At 59.3% G+C, this 25,820-nt stretch overlaps 1 protein-coding gene and 1 long non-coding RNA gene across 7 annotated transcripts; one reads left to right on the top strand and one right to left on the bottom strand.

Annotated features, from left to right (window-relative positions):
• The first annotated feature begins 290 nt into the window (after window positions 1–290).
• Window positions 291–25,289, top strand: HCFC1 (host cell factor C1). 6 transcript variants are annotated; one of them, XM_009198493.4, is made up of 26 exons: window positions 291–1,741; window positions 7,862–8,010; window positions 8,301–8,461; window positions 9,149–9,357; window positions 10,262–10,346; window positions 10,920–11,026; window positions 12,149–12,328; window positions 12,402–12,761; window positions 13,090–13,250; window positions 13,799–13,996; window positions 14,317–14,541; window positions 14,680–14,784; window positions 15,033–15,252; window positions 15,507–15,649; window positions 15,804–15,942; window positions 16,153–16,373; window positions 17,022–18,498; window positions 18,794–18,957; window positions 19,792–20,368; window positions 20,689–21,009; window positions 21,143–21,261; window positions 21,357–21,494; window positions 21,846–22,031; window positions 22,290–22,590; window positions 23,226–23,289; window positions 23,472–25,289. In XM_009198493.4, exons 1-26 carry the CDS (start codon window positions 1,549–1,551, stop codon window positions 23,509–23,511), a joined length of 6,243 nt encoding a protein of 2,080 aa, XP_009196757.1. In that variant the 5' UTR covers window positions 291–1,548; the 3' UTR covers window positions 23,512–25,289.
• Window positions 2,420–3,811, bottom strand: LOC108583872. Its single transcript, XR_001898691.3, has 2 exons — window positions 3,444–3,811; window positions 2,420–3,315 (listed from the first exon to the last, which is right to left on the bottom strand). It is a non-coding gene; the product is annotated as an uncharacterized LOC108583872 (long non-coding RNA).
• Window positions 25,290–25,820: the final 531 nt, after the last annotated feature.

The raw sequence follows: 25,820 nt of genomic DNA on the forward strand, positions 1-25,820 counted from the left end.
CGGGAAAACGCTCGCTCCCCGGCCGCAGGCACGGCTGCAGTGGCTCTTCGCCACCCCCGGCCACCAACGTTCCCTTGTCCCCACTGCCAGTTAAAGGCAGTTCCTCGGGCGTGCGTCCCTTCGGCGACCGGAGAGACTATTCCCAAGGGGGGCGGGGCCGAGCGCGTCGGAGGGATTAGCACTCTCATCCGGGCATTTCAGAGATGCCGCCGCCGCCATCTTTGTTTTGTGCTGAAAGTCGCTATTGACGCCCGGGGACGGCCGGGCGAAGGGAAGTGGCAAGATGGCGGCTCCCAGGGCGGAGGCGTGGAGGCTCGCCCTGTTGGGGGGCCGTGGGGCGGGGCGCGCCTGCGCCTGCACCTGACCTGAGCGCGGCTCGAGCTTTAGACCAGCGCGCGGCCGCGCCGACCCCCACCCCCGCCGCGAGGCAGCGCAGGGGTCCTTTAAGAGGCTTGGGCCCAGGGGCTAAGCGGTGCGAGGGCGAGTGGGGAGAAGCGGTGACGTCACCCAACTCCGCCCCCTCGCCCGACCGCCGGCTCCGCTGCCGCCATGTTTAGTTGTTACTTCTTCACACAAGATGGCGGCTCCCAGGGAGGAGGCATGAGCGCCCTGCCGTTACCGCTCCTTCTGCCGTACAGTTGCCGCGTCGGGGCCTAACTCTAGCTCTTTGAAGCGGCTCCTATGGGAAGGAGTCATAAGGCGGGAAGTGAGGATCGGACACTGCCTTGAGTTTGGTTTGCAGTGGAAGAACTGACCCAGGAGGAAGAGAATAGGGGGGAACGGGGAGCTAGTCTCAAGATGGCGGCTCCCACGGCGGCAGGCGCAGCCTGAGCAGCAGAGGCGGACTAAGGGGAGAGGCGCGAGACTTCACAAGCCGTACGGCGCGAACCCCTAAACGGCCCTCGAGAGCTCGAGCTGGTTCCACCGGCCTCCGGCCCGCCTCCACTCGTTAGGTGTGTCGAGGCTGTTTCGGGAGCGGCGGCTGCACTAAGGCGCTGGGCGGGGAAGCGGGACGGTCTCAAGATGGCGGCTCCCACAATTGTGGTCTGAGCGCCGGCGGGGCTGAGACGACCGCGGCGCTTGTGGCTCCTTTCCACCCGCCCCGGAAGCCGGCCAGTGCTGGGGACTTGGGGGTGTGGGAACCGGGCCGGGGCTCCGCCATTTCCGGCGGGGGAGGGCTACGACTGAGGAAGGGAGGAGAGAGAGGCGGCTCAAGATGGCGGCTCCCAGGGCCTCCCGCCCGAGCTTGTAAGCGGGAGCGCCCGGGCAAGTACTCGGGGCGACGGGACTCGGCGGCCTCCAGCTTCTTGAGCCTAGGCGCTCGACAGTTTCGGGCAGCTCTTGAGGAGACGGGGTGAGCGAGAAGAAAGGGAAGAGCCAAAGGGAAGGAGGGCAGTTAAGATGGCGGCCTCCATGGAGTCGTCTACCGCTGTGTGAGGAACCGCTTCTCCGTGAGAGCTGCCTTAGACGAAAGGGGGTGTGTGAAAGGAATTGAGGGGCTCCTTTCCCGCTTGTTGACTTCTCCCCACCGCACCCTTTCCCGGAACTATGGCTTCGGCCGTGTCGCCCGCCAACTCGCCAGCGGTGCTCCTGCAGCCCCGCTGGAAGCGAGTGGTGGGCTGGTCGGGTCCGGTGCCGCGGCCCCGCCACGGCCACCGCGCCGTGGCCATCAAGGAGCTCATCGTGGTGTTTGGCGGCGGCAACGAGGGAATAGTGGACGAACTGCACGTGTACAACACGGGTGAGTGCAAAGCCCGCTGGGTTCTCGGCTCTTTCCCTCCCTCCATCTCCTCCCTCTCCCTCCTCTTTCCTTCCTCCCTCCCCTCTTTCCTCCCTCCCTCCCTCCCTTCCTCCCTTCCTCTCTCCCCTCTTTCCTCCCTCCCTCCCTCCCTTCCTCCCTTCCTCTCTCTCTCCCTCCCTTCCTCCCTTCCTCTCTCTCCTCCCTCTCCTCCCTCCCTCACCCTCTACCCTTCCCTCGCTCTTTCCCCCCTCCTCCCTTCCCCGTCCCTCTCCCCCCCGTCCCCCTCCCCCTTCCTCCCCCTCCCCCTTCCTCCCTCCGCCCCCTCCCTCCCTCCGCCCCCTCCCTCCCCACTGATCGGCTTGCCCCTCCCCTTTGCTGTGCCGGGCTTCAGTGCTTTCCTCTGATCTTCTCCCCGTTCCCCTGTCTCTCCCGTGTTTGAGGATTGGTTTTCGTTAGTTAAAAGAAAGCCCCTAGTCCGACTGGTGAGGGAGAGGGGCTGTCTCCAGCGGTGGTGACTTCAGACCCACACCGTTACCCAGCGGGCTGGGGCTGGGGCTGGGGCGGGCGGATGTGTCGCCTTGGCGCAAGCAAAGCTCTGCTCACTCCCTCCCTTCTCCTGCGCCTGCTCAGCTCTACCTCATTTCGAGTGCCCATTCTGGAGAAATGACCATTTCTAGATTACAAATTCGTTCTCTGTCTCTCGAAAAAGGGAGGGAAGGGAAGCGCTCTTAGGGCGCAGAGTTTAACATCCGCCAACCCGGGTCATGCTGGAGCCTTGGGGACCCCATAGGACGGGCCGGCGGCAGGGCCGCGTCTCCCTTTCGACATTGACTTTTGCAGCATTTCTTTCCAAGTCGCCCCTTCTCCTAATCTGATGACTTCTGGTTTACAAGCTGAATTCCGGTTACCCCCCAGCGGCCTGCGTAGTCCTGTGTCTCTCCGATTCTGCGGAGCCAGGGGGTTACCCCGCCCGCTCTTCTGCCTCCCTGCAAAACCCAAGCCCTTGTTAGTTGGGAGGGGAAGGAACCTCTCTCTTCAGCTATGGCTGATGCACCACGGCCTTCGTGGGGTCCGTTTGTTGTTGCCCCTGCCTAGTAGCCTTGCCTAGTCTCTAGGGCAGAAAGCCTACTGCTGTCCATGACAGCTTTGTGGCATCCTTTTTCTTGGTGGCCTCTTGGTCCGTTTTGTGCCGCTAGCACAAGGGTCAGCTCCCAAGTTGCCTACTGACTGCCCCTTGGCCCACAGGACCCTGGCCTTGCCCAGAAGGCAGAGTCAGGGTGGTGAGTTCTGTCCCAGGCAAGACCTGGAAGAGTGTGGGTGAGGGAAAAGCCCCCTGCAGGCAGGTGAAGGGGGCTTGGGAAGCCCTAGTCCTCAGTGGCAGGTATGCCTCCCAGCACTAACCCCTTGCTCCGCGGCTGTTCTCTTCTGGGGGCTCTGGTGATCCCCTGGCCTCGGTGGTGGCCCTGCAGACAAACCCTTGCTGGGTGGGCTTTGTGTCCTGGGCGGTGAGAGGCTGCTGTCCTTTGACTGAGCTCCAGGGCCTCGATGCTCTGGGGATGGGAAGTTGGAGCTGCCTGGAGGGAGAAAGTTGGTTGAGGGAGTTGGGAAGGCTGGAGCTGGGCTCTTGGGTGCTGCTTCCTTCCCCACCCCCCAAGGCAGAAAGTGCTGGTTTCTCCACATCTCGGAGATTATCGCCACCTACCACGTTGACTTTGAAAGGCTGGGGGGTTGCCGGTGGCCCTTTTTCGTTCCAGGTCTCTCAGCACCTGTTGCCTCCAGGGAGCAGGGCCTTTCTCAGCACCCCCTGGGCGGGGGCGCTTGGTGGTTGGTGGTGCCCCGTGCCAGCCCAGGCAGCTGCAGTAGCAGGAATTAGCTCAGTAAGCTAAGGCTTCTCCAGTGGTGGGGCTGTTTATAGAGGCACCGTCACCATGAGCAGCACCTTCTCCACTCTTTGGACCGACTTTCTTCTCATAAGGCCTGGAGCAGGCTCCCTGGCAGGGAAACGCAATTTTAGAAAGTAGGGCAGGGGCCTAATTACAATCGGCTCCAAAGTCCACCACCACTGCTGCCTTGGCTTCCTGGGGCCTCTGCATATTCATTTGTTTATTAAAATGAATTGACCACTTTGGCATGAATTCATTACCAGTCTGCAAAGACAGGTTGTGCATTAGAGGGTAGCCTGTCTTCCAAAGGGCTGCTTAAAATGAAGCTCTGGGATCCTCCAGGGTAGCAGTTTGGAAACTGTCATCAGCAATTCCTCAGACTTCTCGAGAGAGCAGCTGGCAGACCCGACGCCCTCTTCCTCACCGAGGTTTCTGCTGACAGGAATCAGCAGAATCGGTGGGAGTTGCCCCCTCCCGCCAGCCCAGCCTCATCACCTTTGTCTTGTCTCCTTTTGTTGTATTTGGGATGAGGTCAGGGCATATTGTCATGCTTGTGCCCCTTGCACTTCTGCGGGATCAGTCCTCAAAAAGCCTTCCACCTTTGGAGAGAGCTTATCTGGAAGGGGTCCCGGGCTAGGATAAGAAAGCTTGAGGGGGTGCGTGCTTTGAGAGGTCTTAGGGTAGCTACTATCCTTGTCCTTAGGGAATTTTAGTTCCACGTGGCAAGCCAAAGGATTCAGAGTGCTGCCAGGTATTGGGGGGTAGGGGGGGAAGCAAGAGCTTTGGCCACGGTGGCTCTGTAATGTCCATAGGCTCTTGGAGCTGGAGGGAGCCTTGGAAAACATCTAGTGGAACTACTTCCTTGTTTCTGCAGATGAGGAAATTGGGGTCCAAGAGGGGAAGTGACAGGTCCAGGGTCGCCCCCCCCAGCTGGTGGCGGAGTTGGGCGGGAGTGCAAACCTTCATAGAGGCCATTCTGCCACCTGTCTCTTGGGGCCCATCACCTTTGAAACGCCTCCCTTCTTCTCTGTCCCTGTATCTAATTGGTCATTGTGTCGGGCAGGCATCAGATCTGTCCCCTTCCACACCAAGCCCTCCTCTCCTCTTACTAGAGTCTTGCAGTCACTTCCTGATTGGCCCTACTAGTTTCATTTGTCGGGAAATCCTGTTCACCCTTCAAGGCCCAGCTGAAATGTCACCTCTTCTGAGAAGCCCTTTCCACTCCTGCCCTGCCCTTTCCAGCAGTCACCCTGCTGTGTGCTCCCGAGGGCCGGGCTTGGGTCAGAGCTCTTCTAGGGTGTTTGTCTCATCGTGGGAGGGGGGCACGCAGCCTTCCTACCCCATTGGGAGTATGAGCACAAGAGCGGTGTCTTCTGTGCCTCTCAGCACGCCGTGTGAGAGGAAATGCTCGAATGTGACAGGTGTAACAAAGAGGAAGGCAGCTCGTTGAACTTGACCAGCCACCTCACTGCATGGGCACCAGTCTCTAGGTGGTGATGGGACAGTGGCAACAAGGGATGGATCTGGCAGAACATGAAGTGAACAAGGGATGGAGCTGGCGGAGCATGAAGTGAATGGGGGAGCTGATGAAACACGGAGAGGCCAGGGCACAGCCTTGCTTAGGAGAGGAGAGCTAGAGTGGTGTTCATCTAGGGCAGGGTCCTTTCCCCATCTTCCCCTCCCAGTTGAGAGCCAGCATTTCCAGGATGAGGGGCCCAAGGATTGGGTTACATGACACCCCCCAGATGATTCAGAGGTGACTGAGAGCAGCTGTCACATTGAAAAGCTGGGAGAAGGGAGGAGAGCTTGCTCGTGTGCTTTCAGCGGGTAGAACCCGGACTTGTGGGTGAGATGAGGAGCCGCAGGCTTGTCTTCACACCAGGAGCTATGCTCCCTGACAGACCTCTCTTGATGGGGGTGGGGAGGGCCCCTGCCCTGCCTGGAGTGTTCTAGAATGAGATGGGCACCTCTTGGGTCTTGTAGAAGGATCTGGTGAGCAGGAGCCCTGAAGATATCACAGGGCGCTTCTGGCCTGGCCTCTTGGCTCACTGATCAGCATGTGATAGGAAAGCTGCCAGCTGACCCCATGTGCCATTTAGCTTTGTTCCAAACCGTGACCCACGGCCCCATAGCTGTGAGCTTTGACCACGAGGGTGGGTGCTCAGGGGAGTGAGGGTGGCTGCTTGGACATGGGACCCTTGGGCAGGCACAGATCGGTCACTTCAAGTCAATGACAGGGGTCTTGTCTCTGTCTCTGTTTTACACTGTGAGCTCAGGTGTCGCTTGCCCTCCTGGGCTCTGCCCCTTTATCTACCGAGAGCAGTTGGCCCAGGCAGCCTTGGGTCTCGTTATGCATTTACCCTGGTAGCTTGCATGGAGCTCCCTCCAGGGATTGGTCAAGACGGCTCTCCAGTGCGCAAGGCTGTTGGCCTTGGCAGCTCTTGCTTTTCTGGGGTGGTTTTTGCACTAGGAATGAAAAAGAGGCAGAGGGCCAGGATCCAGGCTTGCACACGTGGGTGGCACAGGTGTTGCCCCTCTGCTTTAGGGAAATGGCAGGGGAGCTCTAGTGCTTGGCATGTCCGAGGCCCAGTGACTCAGCTGGATGGCTGCAGAGACTGTCAGCCTGCTCGAAGCCTACCATCAGAGTGGGTGCTGAAGAGCAGGGTGGGGCTGTTCTTGCCTCGGGAGGAGTGGGGGTGGTACAGTTGTGCTGTGGGGGTTTTTCTGTTTTTGTTTTTGTTTTTGAGGTTAGGTCTTGCTCTGTTGCCCAGGCTGGGATGCGGTGGTGCCGTCTCAGCTCACTGCAGCCTCGAACTCTGAGGCTCAGGCAGTCCTCCCGCCTCAGCCTCTTGAGTAGCTAGGACCACAAGTGTATGCCACCACACTCAGCCAATGTTTTAAAATTATTTGTAGAGACAGGGTCTCCCTGTGCTACCCATGCTGGGAGTTGTGCTTTGGATGAGGGCTAGCCTTGCACACAGTTCTGCACTGAGCCCTGGGGGTGACAGCGTGAGACTGGGTGGGACCAGAGTGCAGTGGGGCGTGCATTCCCAACCATGGCCAGCCGCCTGGCCCCGGGTGCACACCTGAATACGGAAAAAAAACACTTTGTTTTTTCTCTTCTATGGTCTCACACTTTTGGCCACCAAACTGAATAGTCTGTGTTATATCACAATATCACAGCATCCCCGTGTGGAAGCCTTCCCAGTTCCCACCCCACAGGAATTCCCCCCATGCCCTGTCATGTCCTGGGGGACCCATCTTGCATCTTGAGTCACGTGGAAGGGGCCTCATCTCCTTCCGCCATCTGCTCGCCGAGATCTCACCCAGGCCAGCTCAGGGGCACCGAGTCGATGTTGCACCTGGCCCCCAGTTTGGGGTTTCTGGAAAGAGTGTGGCAAATCCTCTGAGGGACCCCTCATAGGAGGAGGTTTTCGGGGAAGCCCTGGCCTGCCAGGTGTGAGGGGAGTCAAGTTCGAGGACATGAGGGAAGAGCCTGGTCCCAGCTGAAGGCTGGCCGTGACATCCTGCAGAAGCAAAGCAGTGCCTAGGGTCTGATTCCCCTCTTTCTTGGTGGTCTCCTAACCCCCATGAGCTTTTGAGAAGCTTCTGTCACGGCTCTGCTGAGACTGCCGCCTCTGGCTTGCAAGAATGTTCTGGAGTAGCATAGGTGTGGCAGCGGGGGCAGGGAGGGATGCTGGTGGACCATCACCTAGGAGTACCAGAGGAGGTCCAGGAGGTCAGAGCAGAGGCTGGGTCTCATCCCCGTGGCCCTTCGCAGCCTGCAGTGGTCGCTGTTTTTGGCCACTTGAAAGTGCTGCTCTGGGCTCTGGCTGTCCTCATCCTGTGATGAAGGGACAAAAATGTGGGCTCCAGGGAGGAGGAGCACAGGCCCACCAATAGGGTATTTTGGGGAGAAGTTCATGTCTGATCACTGAGTGCTAGGGAAGGAACGCAGGGGCTAGATCCCCGCTAGCTGGCGAGGGATCTTGCACAGTAACTTCCCGCTCATTAAGATGACCTTGGCTAGAAGCAGGGTAGTCACAGGCTCTTTTGCAGTGGCCTGAAGTCGAGGGGTTTGGAAAATGGCCCAGGTAGCGCGGCTGGAGTTGCTAGAGCGCCTGCAGGAATGGTGCTGGCTCAGCCCCTCTCACCAAGCTTGACGACTGGCAGATTTGGGGAATGAGAGGAATGGGGCTCCTGGGTGTTCTGACTTCTGCCTCCTTCTGTTCCCCAGCAACCAACCAGTGGTTCATCCCAGCCGTGAGGGGGGACATTCCCCCTGGGTGTGCAGCCTATGGCTTCGTGTGTGACGGGACTCGCCTCCTGGTGTTTGGCGGGATGGTGGAGTATGGGAAATACAGCAATGACCTCTACGAGCTCCAGGTAAAGCAACTCCAGGTTCTCACTCTGTCTCCTTGGCCTCACGTGACCTGATGGTAGTAGCTTCAGGGTTGAGGCAAGTGGGAGGTGGAAGGGATGCTTGAGAGTCTGCCAAGGCCGCTCTGAGCTTGGCCCACCTCAGGAGAAGGCAGGGCCCAACACCCAGGACCTTCTTGCTCCAGCAAGGCCCCTAACTCACCCTCAGCCATTTCCTCTTCCACCACAAGTTGCCCTGGGCCCCCGGTGGTGGCCTTCTCATCCCACGGTTCAGTCTCCAGGTCTTGATTTTGCAGGCGAGCCGGTGGGAGTGGAAGAGACTCAAAGCAAAGACGCCCAAAAACGGGCCCCCTCCATGTCCTCGGCTCGGGCACAGCTTCTCCCTTGTGGGCAACAAATGCTACCTGTTTGGGGGTCTGGCCAATGATAGCGAGGACCCAAAGAACAACATTCCGAGGTGAGGCTTGGTCCTTTTCTCTGTGGAACCCCCCGGATGGGTGTGCTCTCACATGCACAGGGCTCTGTGGTGTCCTAAAGAATGTGCACAGCAGAGCTCCGCAGCTGGGTCCCTTTGTCGTGGTGGGTTGTAAATGAGAGAGCGGCACCAGATGCCCTCTCAGGAGCTTTCAGGCTCCAGAATCACTACTGACCCTGAGCAGGCCTCGTGGGAGAAGGGCCAAGCCGGAGGTGGAAGCCACTTTGCTTTGGGCTGGCCCAGCTCTCAGACTCGGCTTAGAGCTGCTCGCGTTCCTTGTCGGCCTCCGCTGCCTACAAGTTTCCTGATGGGTATTTTCCAAGGCCCGTGGCCAAGGACTCTTTGTCTGGAGGTAGTCCCAAGCTGGCGCCCCCTCTTGCTCTGTGCAGCCCTCGTATAATGCCCAGCTTTGTGTGCATGGTGGGGGCCTGCTGTTGGGTCTGGACTCAGGGCTGCTGTGCAGCCTCATCCACCCTGTCCCCTGTTCCAACTGGATTCATGCTAGGGAGCTTCTGGCAGCCCCTGCCTCAAGAGCTGGAGCAGAACTTCAGAGCTCCCATGGCCCTAGCCCCTTTGTGTGCTGGGGAGGCCGCCACTCACTGATAGCCATCCAGCGAAGCCTCTGGCGTGAGGAGTTGAGACTTGCTGTAACTGATTTTTCCTTGTCAGGTACCTGAATGACTTATATATCCTGGAATTACGGCCAGGCTCCGGAGTGGTAGCCTGGGATATCCCCATCACTTATGGGGTCCTACCACCACCCCGGGAGTCACATACTGCCGTGGTCTACACCGAGAAAGACAACAAGAAGTCCAAGCTGGTGATCTACGGCGGGATGAGTGGCTGCAGGCTGGGGGACCTGTGGACCCTAGATATTGGTGAGCAGGGTGGTAGCACCCCAGCAGCCGTGGGACAAAGTGGGTCTGCCTCTTGGCTGGCCCCATGGGTGGCGCTGTTGTATGGTGAGGTGGGGCTCGTAGGGAGCTGGAACGTACCACTTTGTACTTTCCTCTTGTCATGGTGGGCCAGGGTGGGGAACCCTGCATCGTCCCTAGGTTTGGGGTTGTTATCTCTGCCCTGTGCTGGCTCAGTGGGCTGTGTTGATCTGTGGGCCTAGAAGAGAATAAGACAGGAACTATCTGGATCTTGGTAGCGTTAGTCCCTCTTGACTCGAGAGTGGTCAGACTGTGTGTGGAGTGCTGCATCCTGGTCTGACTGCTGTGGTACCATTGGATGGCGGTAAACCATGAGGCCTTCGGGGACTGCTTGGGCAGGTCACCAGGTGGTGGTATCAGGAGTGGTTGGGGAAGATTGCTAACTGTGGATCTCCAGAGGCCTCTTCCACTGGGAGAGAGGAGATGCCGATGTTGTCCTATAGATCAGAGTCGGCACTCCAAAGAAACAGTTTCCTGTGAGAGAAATTTCCAACAGTGTTTGCCAAAATGTCTGTAGCCTAAGGTGGTTATGGCAATGAACGTATTTCATGGAGAGTTCAGGGTGCGCTCACCACTCCTCCCCCAGCACATAGTGCAGTGCTGGCTCAAGGCAGGCGTTCAGGATGTACTGAAGGAGCGCTATTGCTAGGCTGGTCAAAACTGCCTGGGTAACACGGGAATCTAGCTACCATGACAACAATCAGAGGGCCTGCCATGGGCTGTAGGGAAGCCAGGGATGGAATTCTCTTACTGAGACAGATCCTACCTTCCTGAGCTAGCTTGAATCCAGGGAACGGCCTGTGTGCAGTCTAGCTTGTGTAACCCTTTCTCCTCCGTCTCTCTGCAGACACACTGACGTGGAATAAGCCCAGTCTCAGCGGGGTGGCGCCTCTTCCTCGCAGTCTCCACTCGGCAACCACCATCGGAAATAAGTGAGTGGCTGCTCGCCTGCATCTCTCTTCTCTAGGCTGGCGTGGCCCCTCCCCCGAAGGGCTCTCACTCAGTTTTGTCCTGTCAGACCCTAAGGCCTGAGGATGCCTCTTTCTGGCTGGGCTGGCATTCGGCAGCCCTATTTTTCCATTACGACCCTGGGGGACCAAGGAAAGACAGATTCAGGGGGGAGAGGGCCACACACAAGCTGAGTCTGAGACCCTCCCTGGGCCTGTGAGGCTCCGCCCCATCGGGTGCAGAGTGTTATAGGTCCTCTGTGCAAGCACCTGGGTGTCTTTGTGAATGCCCAGGTCCTAAAGGGAACCTAGGAACTGTGGACAGGAAGGTGAGCTTTAAATGAGCCGAACGGCACTTTTATGTGGTAGAGGTGACACAGTTCTCCAGAGGGCTGAGCCACCAGGCAGGAGAGGGCCACATCAGGAGGCTTCATGCATCGTTGGGGACTCTCCTGGGGAGAGCCAGAGGACCGAGCTCTAGAACTGGGGTAGCAGAGGTGGCCTCTAGCTTGGCACCAACTCTACAATCCTTTCCCACTCTTCCCTCCTCACTCCCAGAATGTACGTGTTTGGTGGCTGGGTGCCTCTCGTCATGGATGACGTCAAAGTGGCCACACACGAGAAGGAGTGGAAGTGTACCAACACGCTGGCTTGTCTCAACCTGGGTATGGCCTCCTCGGGCTCCGAGTGGCCTGTGGGAGGCTGCAGGAGGCCGGCCCTTCCCAGCCTAAGAGCTGTGTGGGGTGTGCGGGGAGCAAGCTGGGCCCACGGCTCCCTTTCGAATACACTGGAAGGATCCATTGGGCAGAGCTCTCTGAAGCAATGTTCTGCCTCTTGAGTTTTTTGAATGAGCTCTCCATCCAAATGGCCCAACATCCAGAAGTGCAAAAGCCTCTACAGCACAGGGCCTCCCTCCTTCCTCCTGGTTCTGCTTCTCAGAGGCAGCCATATGGGTGGTTTCCTGTCCACCCTGCAGGGGCTCTTCATATCCGAGCATTAGCTATAGGTCCCTTTAAAAAGAAACAATGGCAGCCTGGCGCACGCAGGGCCGCACCTGGCCTTTCTCATCCGCCGTATCTTGGAGATCATTCCACATCCCTGCCCCGCAGCAGCCTCCTTCGAGTTGCGGTTGTGCTGCTGTAACTTGTACAGGCGCCGCTCCGTGAGTATCCTTGCACCGTCTCCACCTGTGTGCAAGTGTACATCCTAGGGGTGAAAACCTAGAAGTACGGTTGCTGTCCGATGCAGCTGAACTGCCCTGCACAGAGGCTGTGCCCACATAGGCACCTCTGGTGGTACCCTCACGGAATGGTCAGGCCACTCTTTGCCAAGCCTGATGGGTGGCCGAAGCTCCCCTCCGGGTCACCTTGAGCCCCAGCTGCTGCAGGCCCAAAAATCAAAATCCCTGGCGCCAGTGGCTGAAGTTTAGATTTCTTCTGTGTGAGGGTGTGTGTTTTTTCTTAAGATTTTTCTATCACGTTTTCCCTAAACCGCCTTCCCCGTTGCCGTCTCTTTCTGTGAGTTGTAGTGTTCCTTAACGGGCAAGGAGGTAAACCTCTGACTGTGTTTCTCATGGTTTTCTTAGTTGGCCATTGGTGGTTTGTAATTTTATTTTTTGTGTTGCTTTTTGCCACAAAGGGTTTCTTTGTTTTGTTGTTTTTAATGTAATAATCCAATAACTTCTCGATTTTAATTCCCATCCTTGACAACAAAAGAACCAAGGGCAACCAGGGGTGGCGGGTTTTCTCCATCCTCCCTGCTGACCTCCCCTGTCTGCCCTCCCCCAGATACCATGGCCTGGGAGACCATCCTGATGGATACACTGGAGGACAACATCCCCCGCGCTCGGGCTGGCCACTGCGCAGTCGCCATCAACACTCGCTTGTACATTTGGAGTGGGCGTGACGGCTACCGCAAGGCCTGGAACAACCAGGTCTGCTGCAAGGACCTCTGGTACCTAGAGACAGGTAGGCCCAGCCCAGGCGACCCCCCTCCTCCCGCAGCCTCCCACCCCTTCTCACCAACTGCGTTCTCCCACAGAAAAGCCACCACCCCCAGCCCGAGTACAGCTGGTACGCGCCAACACCAACTCCCTGGAGGTGAGCTGGGGGGCAGTGGCAACAGCCGACAGCTACCTTCTCCAGCTCCAGAAATATGACATTCCTGCCACGGCCGCTACTGCCACCTCCCCTACGCCCAATCCGGTCCCATCTGTGCCTGCCAACCCTCCCAAGAGCCCTGCCCCAGCAGCAGCCGCACCTGCTGTGCAGCCGCTAACCCAAGTAGGCATCACGCTCCTGCCCCAGGCTGCCCCCGCGCCCCCGACCACCACCACCATCCAGGTCTTGCCGACGGTGCCTGGCAGCTCCATTTCTGTGCCCACTGCAGCCAGGACTCAAGGTGAGCCAGGGGACCAGGGACATTTGAAAGTAGGGGGCTGGCCTCCAGGGAGAGGCAGCGGCCAAGTAGGGGCTGCGAGACAGCAGCCTAGACAGCAGGCCAGCAGCCGGGAGCTTCGGGCTCGTCTCCAAGGGTCGTGGGGGGATGCTAAAGCCTGGCCCCGCCTGTGGAGATGATCACCCTCAGGGCACAGAGAAGAGCCAGACTCCCACACAAGCAGGCCAACAGAAGTGGCTCAGGGCTGCCTGCTGAGCCTCGGCAAAGGGGCTAGGGACTAGGGACGTCATGCAGAAGGTGATGGCTGACGGCTGGCCCCTTCTGTCATCAGGTGTCCCTGCTGTTCTCAAAGTGACCGGTCCTCAGGCTACAACAGGAACTCCATTGGTCACCATGCGACCTACCAGCCAGGCCGGGAAAGCCCCTGTCACCGTGACCTCCCTGCCCGCTGGAGTGCGGATGGTTGTGCCAACACAGAGTGCCCAGGGGACGGTGAGGAGTGGTCACTTGGGCGGGTGGGACTTCCTGCTGATCTAGTGGACTAAGTTGCAAGTGTACTGAGGGGTTCACATCCCTCTCGGGCTCTGGTACCACGCACCTCATGCCTTTCCCTCCTGGGACGTGCAGACGGGACAGCGCTCCTGTGAGGTCGTGGTGGGAATTAATAAGTTAATGCCTAGAAGGCCTAAGGGCATTTGCCATGTGGGCTTTCTTGTCCTGCAGCCTGAGAGGAGGATCTAGCCAGCTGGGCTTGCCACAGGCCCATGAGAATGAACTGGACCTGACTCTGGTCTTTAGAAAGGATCCAGAGCTCCCAGCCGCCTCTTGCCACGGGGGTTGCTGTGCATGGTCGGTGATGGAAGCTCTCCGTGTCTGGGGCCAGGAGAGCAGGGTCTGGCAGTAGAGAAAGCTGAGCCATGCTGGCGGGATGAGGCTCCCCAGAGCAGGGCTGAACCCCTGGGCAGGTTCCGTTGAGGTCCACCAAGCAGGGAGGTGGGTGGCACCTGTGACCTGGCCTCACATGCCTGTGCCCGCTGCAGGTGATTGGCAGTAGCCCACAGATGAGTGGGATGGCCGCACTGGCCGCTGCGGCTGCTGCCACCCAGAAGATCCCCCCTTCCTCGGCACCCACGGTGCTGAGTGTCCCAGCGGGCACCACCATCGTGAAGACCATGGCTGTGACACCTGGCACTACCACCCTCCCAGCCACTGTGAAGGTGGCCTCTTCGCCAGTCATGGTGAGTGTCTTCCGGGGCTTATCACTGTGATCAAACAAGCATAGTTATTCCCTCCGGGCTTTTAGAGCTAGCCGTTGGACCATGGGCTGCAGAATAAGCTGTCTCCATTAAGGGCATCACCACCTCAGGCGAGACCTGCGGGCTCAGCCTCCTCCCTTGCCTGTTAAAGGAAGGGGGAACCAAGCTGTTCTTGGGCTTGGGAGCGGGAGGAGGAGGAAGGTGAGTGTTGAGGCAGGAGCTGTGGGCCCGCCATGGACCTCTTGGGTAGTTTCCCCATCTGTTTCTCTGCCTGGCCCATCACTCATCTCTGCGTCCTCCAGGTGAGCAACCCTGCCACTCGCATGCTGAAGACTGCAGCTGCCCAGGTGGGGACATCGGTTTCCTCCGCCACCAACACGTCTACCCGCCCTATCATCACAGTGCACAAGTCAGGCACTGTGACGGTGGCCCAGCAAGCCCAGGTGGTGACCACAGTCGTGGGCGGGGTCACCAAGACCATCACCCTGGTGAAGAGCCCCATCTCTGTCCCAGGAGGCAGCGCTCTGGTGAGTGATGGGTGCTACCGGGCTACGGCCACTGCCAGTGGCGACTGACTGCCCTGGGCCAGCTCCAGGAGAGTCTCAGCCAGGCCATGCCCTTGTTTGGTTTCCAGATCACTCCCTGCTCCATCCCTTCCTTTTTAGATTTCCAATCTGGGCAAAGTGATGTCGGTGGTCCAGACCAAACCAGTTCAGACTTCAGCAGTCACAGGCCAGGCGTCCACGGGTCCTGTGACTCAGATCATCCAGGTGAGCTCTCAGTCTGTACACATACGCAAGAGTGGGGGCCTGGGTGCCAGGCCACAGGAAGAACTCGCGTCCCTGCCCATGGAAGATCCCATGAGCACACATGGCTCAGAAGGTTCTGCTGCTCAGTCCCCTCACCGACAGCCTCCAGAACATTCCCTGACCCACCAAGGCTGCCAGCGGAGAGTAGCCAGACCACACTTCCCTTCCTGGCAGTGATGCCAGCTCATGCACCTGCTTCCCTCTTTCAGACCAAAGGGCCTCTGCCAGCGGGAACAATCCTGAAGCTGGTGACCTCAGCAGATGGCAAGCCCACCACCATCATCACTACCACGCAGGCCAGCGGGGCGGGGACCAAGCCCACCATCCTGGGCATCAGTAGCGTCTCCCCCAGTACCACCAAGCCCGGCACGACCACCATCATCAAAACCATCCCCATGTCGGCCATCATCACCCAGGCGGGCGCCACAGGTAGGGGCCTCCCCCGACATACGGATGTCTGCAGGTCCTCGCTGGAGGGGAAATGGAGTCTGGGTTATGAGGCGTGCTGTGTTTCCGTTTAGTTTACCCTTTTCTACCTTCTCCTTGCCGCCTTTGGTGTCTAAGGTTGGTGGGGAGATGGGCCGGGCTGTGGCTGTGACTTGTGGATCTTCATTATAATCTAGGGGCAGCAGGGGCAGCCCTCACAGAACCTGTCTTCCCTGGGCCCCCACTCTCCCATCCAGGTGTGACCAGCAGTCCTGGCATCAAGTCCCCCATCACCATCATCACCACCAAGGTGATGACTTCAGGAACTGGAGCACCTGCCAAAATCATCACTGCTGTCCCCAAAATTGCCACTGGTCATGGGCAGCAGGGAGTGACGCAGGTGAGGCACCCCCAGCCGTCTCTCAGTCCAGTGTCCTAGTGTAGTCCACCCCAGCACACCACGCAGGTCCTCCCGACGGGCCTGGGAGGGGCAGCGTCGGCGGCATCCACCAGCCTGGTGGTGACATTGGTGGCACTTTCCTCTGGTGTTCCAGGTGGTGCTTAAGGGGGCCCCGGGACAGCCAGGCACCATTCTCCGCACTGTGCCCATGGGGGGTGTTCGCCTAGTCACACCCGTCACCGTCTCCGCTGTCAAGCCAGCTGTCACCACGTTGGTTGTGAAAGGCACCACAGGTGTGTACCCACAGGCCAGGGCCCCTGCTGCCCCTAGATTATAATGAAGCAGGCTGGCCTCCAATCCCTGTGGCACAGCTGGGGGCACAGCAGCTGCTCTCTCCCGAACCGTCTGTGCAAGCAGCTCCAGAGTGCCCCAGCCTGTGTGGGAGGAGCCGCTGGGAAGGAGACAGCAGCAGCCTTGGCCCAACTCTGCCTCCTTTCCTTCAGGTGTCACGACCCTAGGCACAGTGACAGGCACGGTTTCCACCAGCCTTGCCGGGGCAGGGGGCCACAGCACCAGTGCTTCCCTGGCCACGCCCATCACCACCTTGGGCACCATCGCCACCCTCTCAAGCCAGGTGATCAACCCCACTGCCATCACTGTGTCTGCCGCACAGACCACGCTGACAGCGGCAGGCGGGCTCACGACCCCAACCATCACCATGCAGGTAGGGCAGGGCCTGAGGGCACGTGTGGGCGAGGGACCCCACACAAGTGGAAGCATGTGAGGCTCACACCGTCCAGCCACAGGCCTTTCCTTCCTGGGGTCGCACTGCTGCCGGGCACAGCCATGGCGGGCCTTTCCTCACCTGGGGTATTTTTCCTGGTGTCACATGGTCCCTGTGTCATAGTCCGTGGTTTGGCCGTCATGGTTTGGCCACGCCTGGTGTTTGAACACCGAGTTCTTCCTCTCGCTGTGTTCTAGAGGACACTGCAGCTCGTCTGCATGTGTGTGCGGTGTTCCCTTCATATGTATTAAGGAAAATGGTGAAACGTTTGTTGTTGGCCTTTGAGCACTGAGGGAGATTTCCATTCTCTGACAAAGGACTTGACTCCAGCCAGGCTCCTGCCTTCCCCTTGCCCTGTCCCCACAGCCTCTTCCTCATCCTAGTTGCCTTTGAGACAAAGTGGTGCCTCTTCCTTGGCATCTGAGCAAGTCGGTGTCTTGGGGGCAGGGGCAAGTGGGTCTTACGTTTGCCAGGGCCATTGAGAAGTGGTCAGTGGTCCCAGCCTGTGCGGTGACAGTGCAGGACAGTGGGAGGGACAGGCAGACAGCCAGCTGTGGCACTAACTCTCTTCCTCGTGTGTCTCCCCAGCCCGTGTCCCAGCCCACCCAGGTAACTCTGATCACGGCACCCAGTGGGGTGGAGGCTCAGCCTGTGCACGACCTCCCTGTGTCCATTCTGGCCTCCCCGACTACAGAACAGCCCACTGCCACAGTCACCATCGCCGACTCAGGCCAGGGTGATGTGCAGCCTGGCACTGTCACCTTGGTGTGCTCCAACCCACCCTGTGAGACCCACGAGACTGGCACCACCAACACAGCCACCACCACTGTTGTGGCTAACCTTGGGGGACACCCCCAGCCCACCCAAGTGCAGTTCGTCTGTGACAGACAGGAGGCAGCTGCTTCTCTTGTGACCTCAACTGTGGGGCAGCAGAATGGTAGTGTGGTTCGAGTCTGCTCAAACCCACCCTGCGAGACCCATGAGACGGGCACCACCACCACCGCCACCACCGCCACCTCCAACATGGCCGGGCAGCATGGCTGCTCAAACCCACCCTGCGAGACCCATGAGACGGGCACCACCAACACTGCCACTACAGCCATGTCAAGTGTCGGCGCCAACCACCAGCGAGATGCCCGTCGGGCCTGTGCAGCCGGCACCCCTGCCGTGATCCGGATCAGTGTGGCCACTGGGGCGCTGGAGGCAGCTCAGGGCTCTAAGCCCCAGTGCCAAACCCGCCAGACCAGCACGACCAGCACCACCATGACTGTGATGGCCACTGGGGCCCCGTGCTCGGCTGGCCCACTCCTTGGGCCAAGCATGGCACGGGAACCTGGGGGCCGTGGCCCTGCTTTTGTGCAGTTGGCCCCTCTGAGTAGCAAAGTCAGGCTGAGCAGCCCAGGCAGCAAGGACCTGCCCGCGGGGCGCCACAGCCACGTGGCCAACACCACTGCCATGGCCCGTTCCAGCATGGGTGCTGGGGAGCCCCGCACGGCACCTGCGTGCGAGAGCCTCCAGGGTGGCTCGCCTAGCACCACAGTGACTGTGACGGCCCTGGAGGCACTGCTGTGCCCCTCGGCCACCGTGACCCAAGTCTGCTCCAACCCACCATGTGAGACCCACGAGACAGGCACCACCAACACCGCCACTACCTCGAATGCAGGCAGCGCCCAGAGGGTGTGCTCCAACCCACCATGCGAAACCCACGAGACAGGCACCACCCACACAGCCACCACCGCCACTTCAAACGGGGGCACGGGCCAGCCCGAGGGTGGGCAACAGCCCCCTGCTGGTCACCCCTGTGAGACACACCAGACCACTTCCACCGGCACCACCATGTCAGTCAGCATGGGCGCCCTGCTTCCCGACGCCACTTCTTCCCACAGGACCCTGGAGTCTGGTCTAGAGGTGGCGGCGGCGCCCAGCGTCACCCCCCAGGCTGGCACCGCACTGCTGGCTCCTTTCCCAACGCAGAGGGTGTGCTCCAACCCCCCCTGTGAGACCCACGAGACGGGCACCACTCACACGGCCACCACTGTCACTTCCAACATGAGCTCAAACCAAGGTGAGTGAAGGCGGGTAGCTTGACTTTCATGGTGTCCCAGCCCCCCAGGCCGAGAGGCCAAGACAACGATGGCGGGGGTCCGTCCAGAGTCTACCAGTCGGGCTCCTTGGTGCCCAGTTTACCAGTGGGGTGGGCTGGGGCGTCCTGGCTATACCTGAAGCAGACGGAGGTCTCCAGGAGCCCGTCCTGCCCTCTCTGGCCCTCCCCTTGGTGGTAGAGGAAGTCCATGGTGGTCAAGCCAAGTGCAGGCCTGGGGGGTTTCTGCTGAGCAGCCGCCTGCCTGTCGCCCCCATAGACCCCCCACCCGCTGCCAGTGATCAGGGAGAGGTGGAGAGCACCCAGGGCGACAGCGTGAACATCACCAGCTCCAGTGCCATCACAACAACTGTGTCCTCCACACTGACGCGGGCTGTGACCACTGTGACGCAGTCCACGCCGGTCCCGGGCCCCTCCGTGCCGGTAAGAGCCCAGGGGGCCGTTTTCCTCCCTGCCTTTCTCACCTACGCCCATGCAGTTCCACACTTAGACACCAGATGTCGCTCTTGTACCAGGCATGGGGCCGCTCCTGGTCCCTTTTCCGGACCATAAAAGGGTAGCCTCGGTGCCTGCTGTGGCAGGAGGCAGGAGCCTCACCGTCCCCCACATCCCTGGGGCGCTTTTATTTCTGTGACTGGTTCCCATCGCGTGTCACTTCACCGCAGCCTGTATAAGACATGGTGGGGAGGCCGGGCGCGGTGGCTCAAGCCTGTAATCCCAGCACTTTGGGAGGCCGAGGCGGGTGGATCACGAGGTCAGGAGATCGAGACTATCCTGGCTAACACGGTGAAACCCCGTCTCTACTAAAAATACAAAAAACTAGCCGGGCGTGGTGGCGGGCGCCTGTAGTCTCAGCTACTTGGGAGGCTGAGGCGGGAGAATGGCGTGAACCCGGGAGGCGGAGCTTGCAGTGAGGAGATCACGTCACTGCACTCCAGCCTGGGAGACACAGCGAGACTCCGTCTCAAAAAAAAAAAAAAAAAAAAAAGACATGGTGGGGATCTGAGTGCCCATTTGTCCAGGCCAGGGTGACTGAGGACAGGTTAAACCTGACCGGGGGTCTCAAGGGCCTTTGTCCTCATGCTGCTCAGAGAACCACTGTTCCCTCCCTCCCTATTTAACATGGGCTCAAGCTAGCCCATCAAGAATGAAAACTTAGGCCCACAAGGAAAGGTGAAGGCTGGCTTGCTTCTCAGCCCTGCTGCCTGGCTCTGGCCCCTCTCCTCCCCTCTGACAGGGGCTTCTCTCCCTTTCTAGAAGATTTCATCAATGACTGAGACTGCCCCAAGGGCTCTGACTACTGAAGTCCCCATCCCGGCCAAAATAACAGTGACCATAGCCAACACAGAAACTTCTGACATGCCCTTCTCTGCTGTTGACATCCTGCAGCCCCCAGAGGAACTCCAGGTGTCACCAGGGCCTCGCCAGCAGCTGCCGCCACGGCAGCTTCTACAGTCGGCTTCCACAGCCCTGATGGGGGAGTCCACCGAGGTCCTGTCAGCCTCCCAGACCCCTGAGCTCCCAGCCGCCGTGGATCTGAGCAGCACAGGGGAGCCATCTTCAGGCCAGGAGTCTGCCAGCTCTGCGGTGGTGGCCACTGTGGTGGTCCAGCCACCCCCACCTGCGCAGTCTGAAGTAGACCAGTTATCACTTCCCCAAGAGTTAATGGCCGAGGCCCAAGCTGGCACCACCACCCTCATGGTAACGGGGCTCACCCCTGAGGAGCTGGCAGTGACTGCCGCTGCAGAAGCAGCCGCCCAGGCTGCAGCCACGGAGGAAGCCCAGGCCCTGGCCATCCAGGCGGTGCTCCAGGCCGCACAGCAGGCCGTCATGGGTGAGCACTGGTGCCACCTTGGGGGAGCAGTAGGCTATGGAGACATCCTGGGAAGAGGAGCCCATTTCCCTCGAGGGTGGCGTGAGCCAGATGTGATGGGCAGGACAGGCACAGGGGACCCCAGGCAGACCAGGTAGTAGGGACTGCCATGAAAGACAGGCCGGCCGGGGTTAGCGCCCGGGAAACAGGCAGGGCCCCTCAGCCAGGGCTTAGTCTACAGTGGAGCACAGTGGGAGGTGGACAGGCTCTGGGGGCCTCCGCCCGGGCTGCCCGCTTGCGGCCAGCCTTCCTAGTGAGTAGTGTTTCTCTCCACCCTGGAGCAGGCACTGGCGAGCCTATGGACACCTCTGAGGCAGCAGCAACCGTGACGCAGGCAGAGCTGGGGCACCTGTCAGCCGAGGGTCAGGAGGGCCAGGCCACCACCATCCCTATTGTGCTGACACAGCAGGAGCTGGCTGCCCTGGTGCAGCAGCAGCAGCTGCAGGAGGCCCAGGCCCAGCAGCAGCATCACCACCTCCCCACTGAGGCCCTGGCCCCTGCCGACAGTCTGAACGACCCGGCCATTGAGAGCAACTGCCTCAATGAGCTGGCCGGCACAGTCCCCAGCACTGTGGCGCTGCTGCCCTCAACGGCCACTGAGAGTAAGCGACTGAGGGCAAATTGGTGCTGGGGTGGTAGGGGCACCCAGGGAGGTGAGGGCAGGATGGGAGGCTCGGTCCCACTTGGGAGCCAGGTCTCCAGAGTCTTTCCTGCTGACACCTTCTTTCTTCCCAGGCCTGGCCCCATCCAACACATTTGTGGCCCCCCAGCCGGTTGTGGTGGCCAGCCCAGCCAAGCTGCAGGCTGCAGCTACCCTGACTGAAGTGGCCAATGGCATCGAGTCCCTGGGTGTGGTGAGTCGGGTGTGTTGGGGCTCTTGAGGCCTGGGGGGCAGCACTGCCTCTGGGTACCGAAGGGCTGATCTCGTCGCACCGATTCTGTCTTCCAGAAGCCTGACCTGCCACCCCCACCCAGCAAAGCCCCCATGAAGAAGGAGAACCAGTGGTTTGATGTAGGGGTCATTAAGGGCACCAATGTAATGGTGACACACTATTTCCTGCCACCAGATGATGCTGTCCCATCAGACGTAAGTGTCCCCAGGTGCTGATGTCCTCAGGTGGGTGAATCTTGACTCCACCGCCCTGAGCGGGGCTTACAGGAAACTCTTCCATCTTTGGGCCAAGCTGAGTAGCCAGGAAGCCTGAGGAAGGTGGGCAGAGACCATCCCCCCTGAAGCAGTAGAAAAGGAGAGCTTTGGTTCCTTCCCTCCAGTACCTGTGCACAGTCAGCCTTGCCACATCCCTCCTTGCTGTGAGGGGCCAGCCACCGCTGACTTCTTTTCCCTCTGGCCCGTAATCACCATGGACCTGCAACGTTCTTGGGGTGGCTCAGAGCTGCCTTCTCCACAGTGGCGTTCATGCCACTCCTCTCTTCCCAGGATGATTCGGGCACCGTCCCTGACTATAACCAGCTGAAGAAGCAGGAGCTGCAGCCAGGCACAGCCTATAAGTTTCGTGTTGCCGGAATCAATGCCTGTGGCCGGGGGCCCTTCAGCGAAATCTCAGCCTTTAAGACGTGTCTGCCTGGTTTTCCAGGGGCCCCTTGTGCCATTAAAATCAGCAAAGTGAGTCTTGCCATCGGGTGGCCGTCTGTCCCTGGTTGGTTCCTGCACATGAGGTAGCCGGTGGGGGGGTAGGAGGGCTAGGTTTTGAGTCCCAGTTTGTCTTAGTCCTTCCACTTGGGGGAAGATCTCTTTGAAGCCCCTTGAACTACGACATGGAATATCTCTACTGTGTTAGAAAATGGCTTATGGGAGCCATGATCAGTCAGTTATGGAAGCTTCTAGCCTGTTCTGTTGTTGACCTGACCCCCTGGGTTCTAGAGTCCGGACGGTGCTCACCTCACCTGGGAGCCACCCTCTGTGACCTCCGGCAAGATCATCGAGTACTCGGTGTACCTGGCCATCCAGAGCTCACAGGCTGGGGGCGAGCTCAAGAGCTCCACCCCAGCCCAGCTGGCCTTCATGCGGGTGTACTGCGGGCCCAGCCCCTCCTGCCTGGTGCAGTCCTCCAGCCTCTCCAACGCCCACATCGACTATACCACCAAGCCCGCCATCATCTTCCGCATCGCCGCCCGCAATGAGAAGGGCTATGGCCCAGCCACACAAGTGAGGTGGCTGCAGGGTGAGTGTCCTTTGTGGGACTCCTCAGGCAGCTTCTAGGGAAGGCACAGGAAGCTGGGTGCAGCAGGAGGAACTGTCACCACCTGAGATCTCTTCCCATGTGCAGTGTCTCCCTGCTTCCTTTGGTGTGCACACAGCCCCCCATGGGGGCGGCCATCGAGTGGAGCAGGGGACCCAGCTTCGGGCCTGGAGGTGCAGGGGACACTGCCTCAGGATGTTTGAGGGGACAAGCAGTGAGAGAGCTGGTAGGAAAGTGTAGGTTTCCAGGCCTGAAAACAGCGTGTCCCACGTCCCTGGAGTGCAGCAGGTGAAGGATGGAGGCCAGCCTACCTCCTGTCAGGTCATGCGCCTGCTCCAGCTCCCCTGGGCTCTGGGACATGGGAGGACAGTGAGAGGTGGAAGCTGAGCTGAGCTGAGTGGGTTTCTAACCTACGTCCAGAGGGGAGTGAGTGATGGTGTGTTCTGGTCCCAAGGTGTGGCGTAAAAGGTGACCACCCACAGGGCAGGTGCCCCACCCTTGCCAGCTGCTGGTCATGCCATGTGGCACCAAGAGGCTCTGTGGGTGGGCAGGGCACATGTGTTCCTTGCTCTTGTTCTGTCACAGTGCTGCTCACCCATCTCTCTCTTTCCTTCCAGAAACCAGTAAAGACAGCTCTGGCACCAAGCCGGCCAACAAGCGGCCCATGTCCTCTCCAGAAATGTAAGCAGGAAGCCCCTTTCAGGAACCTTCGAGGCTGGGGAGTGGAAATAGCTGGGCTCAGCCTCTCGTCAAATGACTGACTGGGGGCCCGTAACCGGCCCCACACCAGGCCCTGCACTGGCAGGGCCTCCAGTGGTGCGGGGCCCACACTAACTTTCTCTTTCCTTTTTCTGCCTTCCAAGGAAATCTGCTCCAAAGAAATCTAAGGCCGATGGTCAGTGAGAGGAAGCTGACCAGCCCTGGATTCTTCTCCAGAACCCCCTGCTTCAGGAACACCCGCCAGGGCCCACCCCTCCCGCCCCATCCCGGCATTCGCACTTCACCCTCGCGAGCCGCTGTTCACTCCTCTCCCCTTTCTCTTTCTCTCTGTTTTTAAAATAATCTAAAGAAAGCACATTTTACCATTGCTGTTGGGAGGAAGCAGAGGCAGATGGGAAAGCAGAGAGAGGAGCGCGCTTCTTTTCCTCCCTGCTGCTGCCCACCCTGGGGAGAGACCTTTGCGGGGAGGGAAGGCGGAGCTGAGGACAGCCAGCTCCGCCCTCCCAAGGCTGTGCGTTCCTGAGGGCCAGGTCGGGGGCGGGCATGGAGTGAGGAAAGGCACTCCTCTTGGCCCTCCCCAGAGTGGCTTTCCCAGCACCCTGGCCTGGGTGTCTGGTTCTGTTTTCTTTTCTTCCCCTGTGTTTCCAGTCACCTAACTTCCCTTCCTCAGGCTCCCCCGGCCCGTCCTGCTCAGTGACCCCACAGGAAGCTTACACATTTTCTCAGAGGCCTTTGTGCTCCCACCTCTTCTACCCTCCCCCTCTTCTTTCCCGTTTTAAAAAAGAAAAGAAGGAAAAAGAAAAAAGGGGCAAGGAGCCCCGCGGCGGCCTGGGCAGTGCCTGTGCAGACCTCCCTGCAGGCCACACTGCCAACTGCTGCATTTGTTGTGTTTTTTAGGTTGAAATTGGTGAAGTTCACACTTTCATTGTAATTTTAGCGTGTGGGGTTTTGTCCCTTTTTTCTTGTTGTTAGCTGTGTACAGAATGTGTAATCTTTTTTCTTTTTTTTTGTTTGTTTTTTGTTTTGTTTTGTTGTGTTTTTGTTTTTTTATTTTTTTCTTCTTGGCTAATTCTTGGCAGGGATCTTTCTGGAGGAAAAGCTGGGGCCAGCCAGGGCAGGAGAGGTGTGAAATCTGCTACGTGGGGCCTGCTGTTTGCCACCCAGCCCAACTTCCTGTTGCTGGCCCCTGCCCTCTGCCCTTTGGCCTGTCCTCAGGCCGCTGGAACAAAGGAAGGACAGCTCATTCCTCATGGGCGATCACTCCGCATCTATAGGGTTGAGGCCGGGGGAGCTTGAGGGAGGGCGGGGGCCTCCTTGTCCTGGGCTCCCAGCTCTCCCCCTGCCCCCTCCCTGAGCACCACCGGCACCGCCTCCCACACAGGGCTGCTGCTTTCCGCAGGCACTGCTCCACCTCCCCCAAATTGTCATGGAAAGGGTGGAGAATGGAGGGGAACCAGGCGTCCTTGGAGGCAGCCCAGGAGGGCAACTGTAATGTCACCCACAAGGGAGGCTAGGGCAGTGGAGCAGGCCGCCAGCAGCAGCTACCCAGGCCAGCCTCCATGGCTGGGGGATCTGTTTGGAGTTTTCTGCCCCCGACCCTGAACTTCCGTCAAGGAGCAAGGCTTGCCAGCAAGTCAGAAGGATTTAAACTGAGCAGCCAATCTTTCCAGCCCTCCCCCACCGACCTCTGCCTGGAGATGCAGCAGCCTATGTCCTCCAGGACCTCTGGTTTGTTGTATTATAGTATATTTCGCTGTGGAAAATGTCACGTTTAGTCACCTTGGAGCCCACTCACCTGGTCCTGTTGTTTTACCCCATCCCTTCTCTCGCGCGCCTATTGATTTGTTTCTGAGGAGAGTACACCGTTCACTATTGTAGAGTAACCCCTGTGACTCAATATTACCATAGTGCGATGTCGTTTTGTGCTATTTTGAACAATTAAAAGACTTTTTTTGAAATAACCACTAGGTGTCTCACTGTGTCCCGGCATCCTCACAGGAGGCCTCAGCAGGAAGGCTGAGACCTGCCCTGGGCTCACGGGAGCCCCCTGGAGGGGAACCTGAGCTCTGGTGAAAGTGTAGAAGGCCCCAGAGTGAGGCCCCTGCTGTGGCCTGCAGTCTTTGGACTAAGTCGGACCAGGTTCCAGCAGGTTGCTTGGCAGCTGCCTTGCAGGGGGCAAGGGCCAAAGGATCCCTTGGGCAGCTGCTGCTGGCTTCCTGTGTCTGGGGCCAGATGTCCCTCCCTCCCTCCCCTCCTACACTAGAGGATAGGATGGGGCAAAGGCCTGGCAGGTCACCAGCGGCAGCCTCCTTGGGTGGGTTTGGGGGTAGGTGGGCTGAGTCAAGTACACCATGGGTACTGCAGAGGTGGATCCCTTCCTCTGGCTTCCTCTTACATGTGAGCCATGCCCCCAAGGAGAAGAAGCAGAGCTTGTGATCCAGACTGACCACCTAGTGGCTGGGTCGGTGGGACAGCTGGGATCCTGTGGGCTG

Source organism: Papio anubis, chromosome X (assembly GCF_008728515.1).
Source record: "Papio anubis isolate 15944 chromosome X, Panubis1.0, whole genome shotgun sequence".
NCBI classification, from domain to species: Eukaryota; Metazoa; Chordata; class Mammalia; order Primates; family Cercopithecidae; genus Papio; species Papio anubis.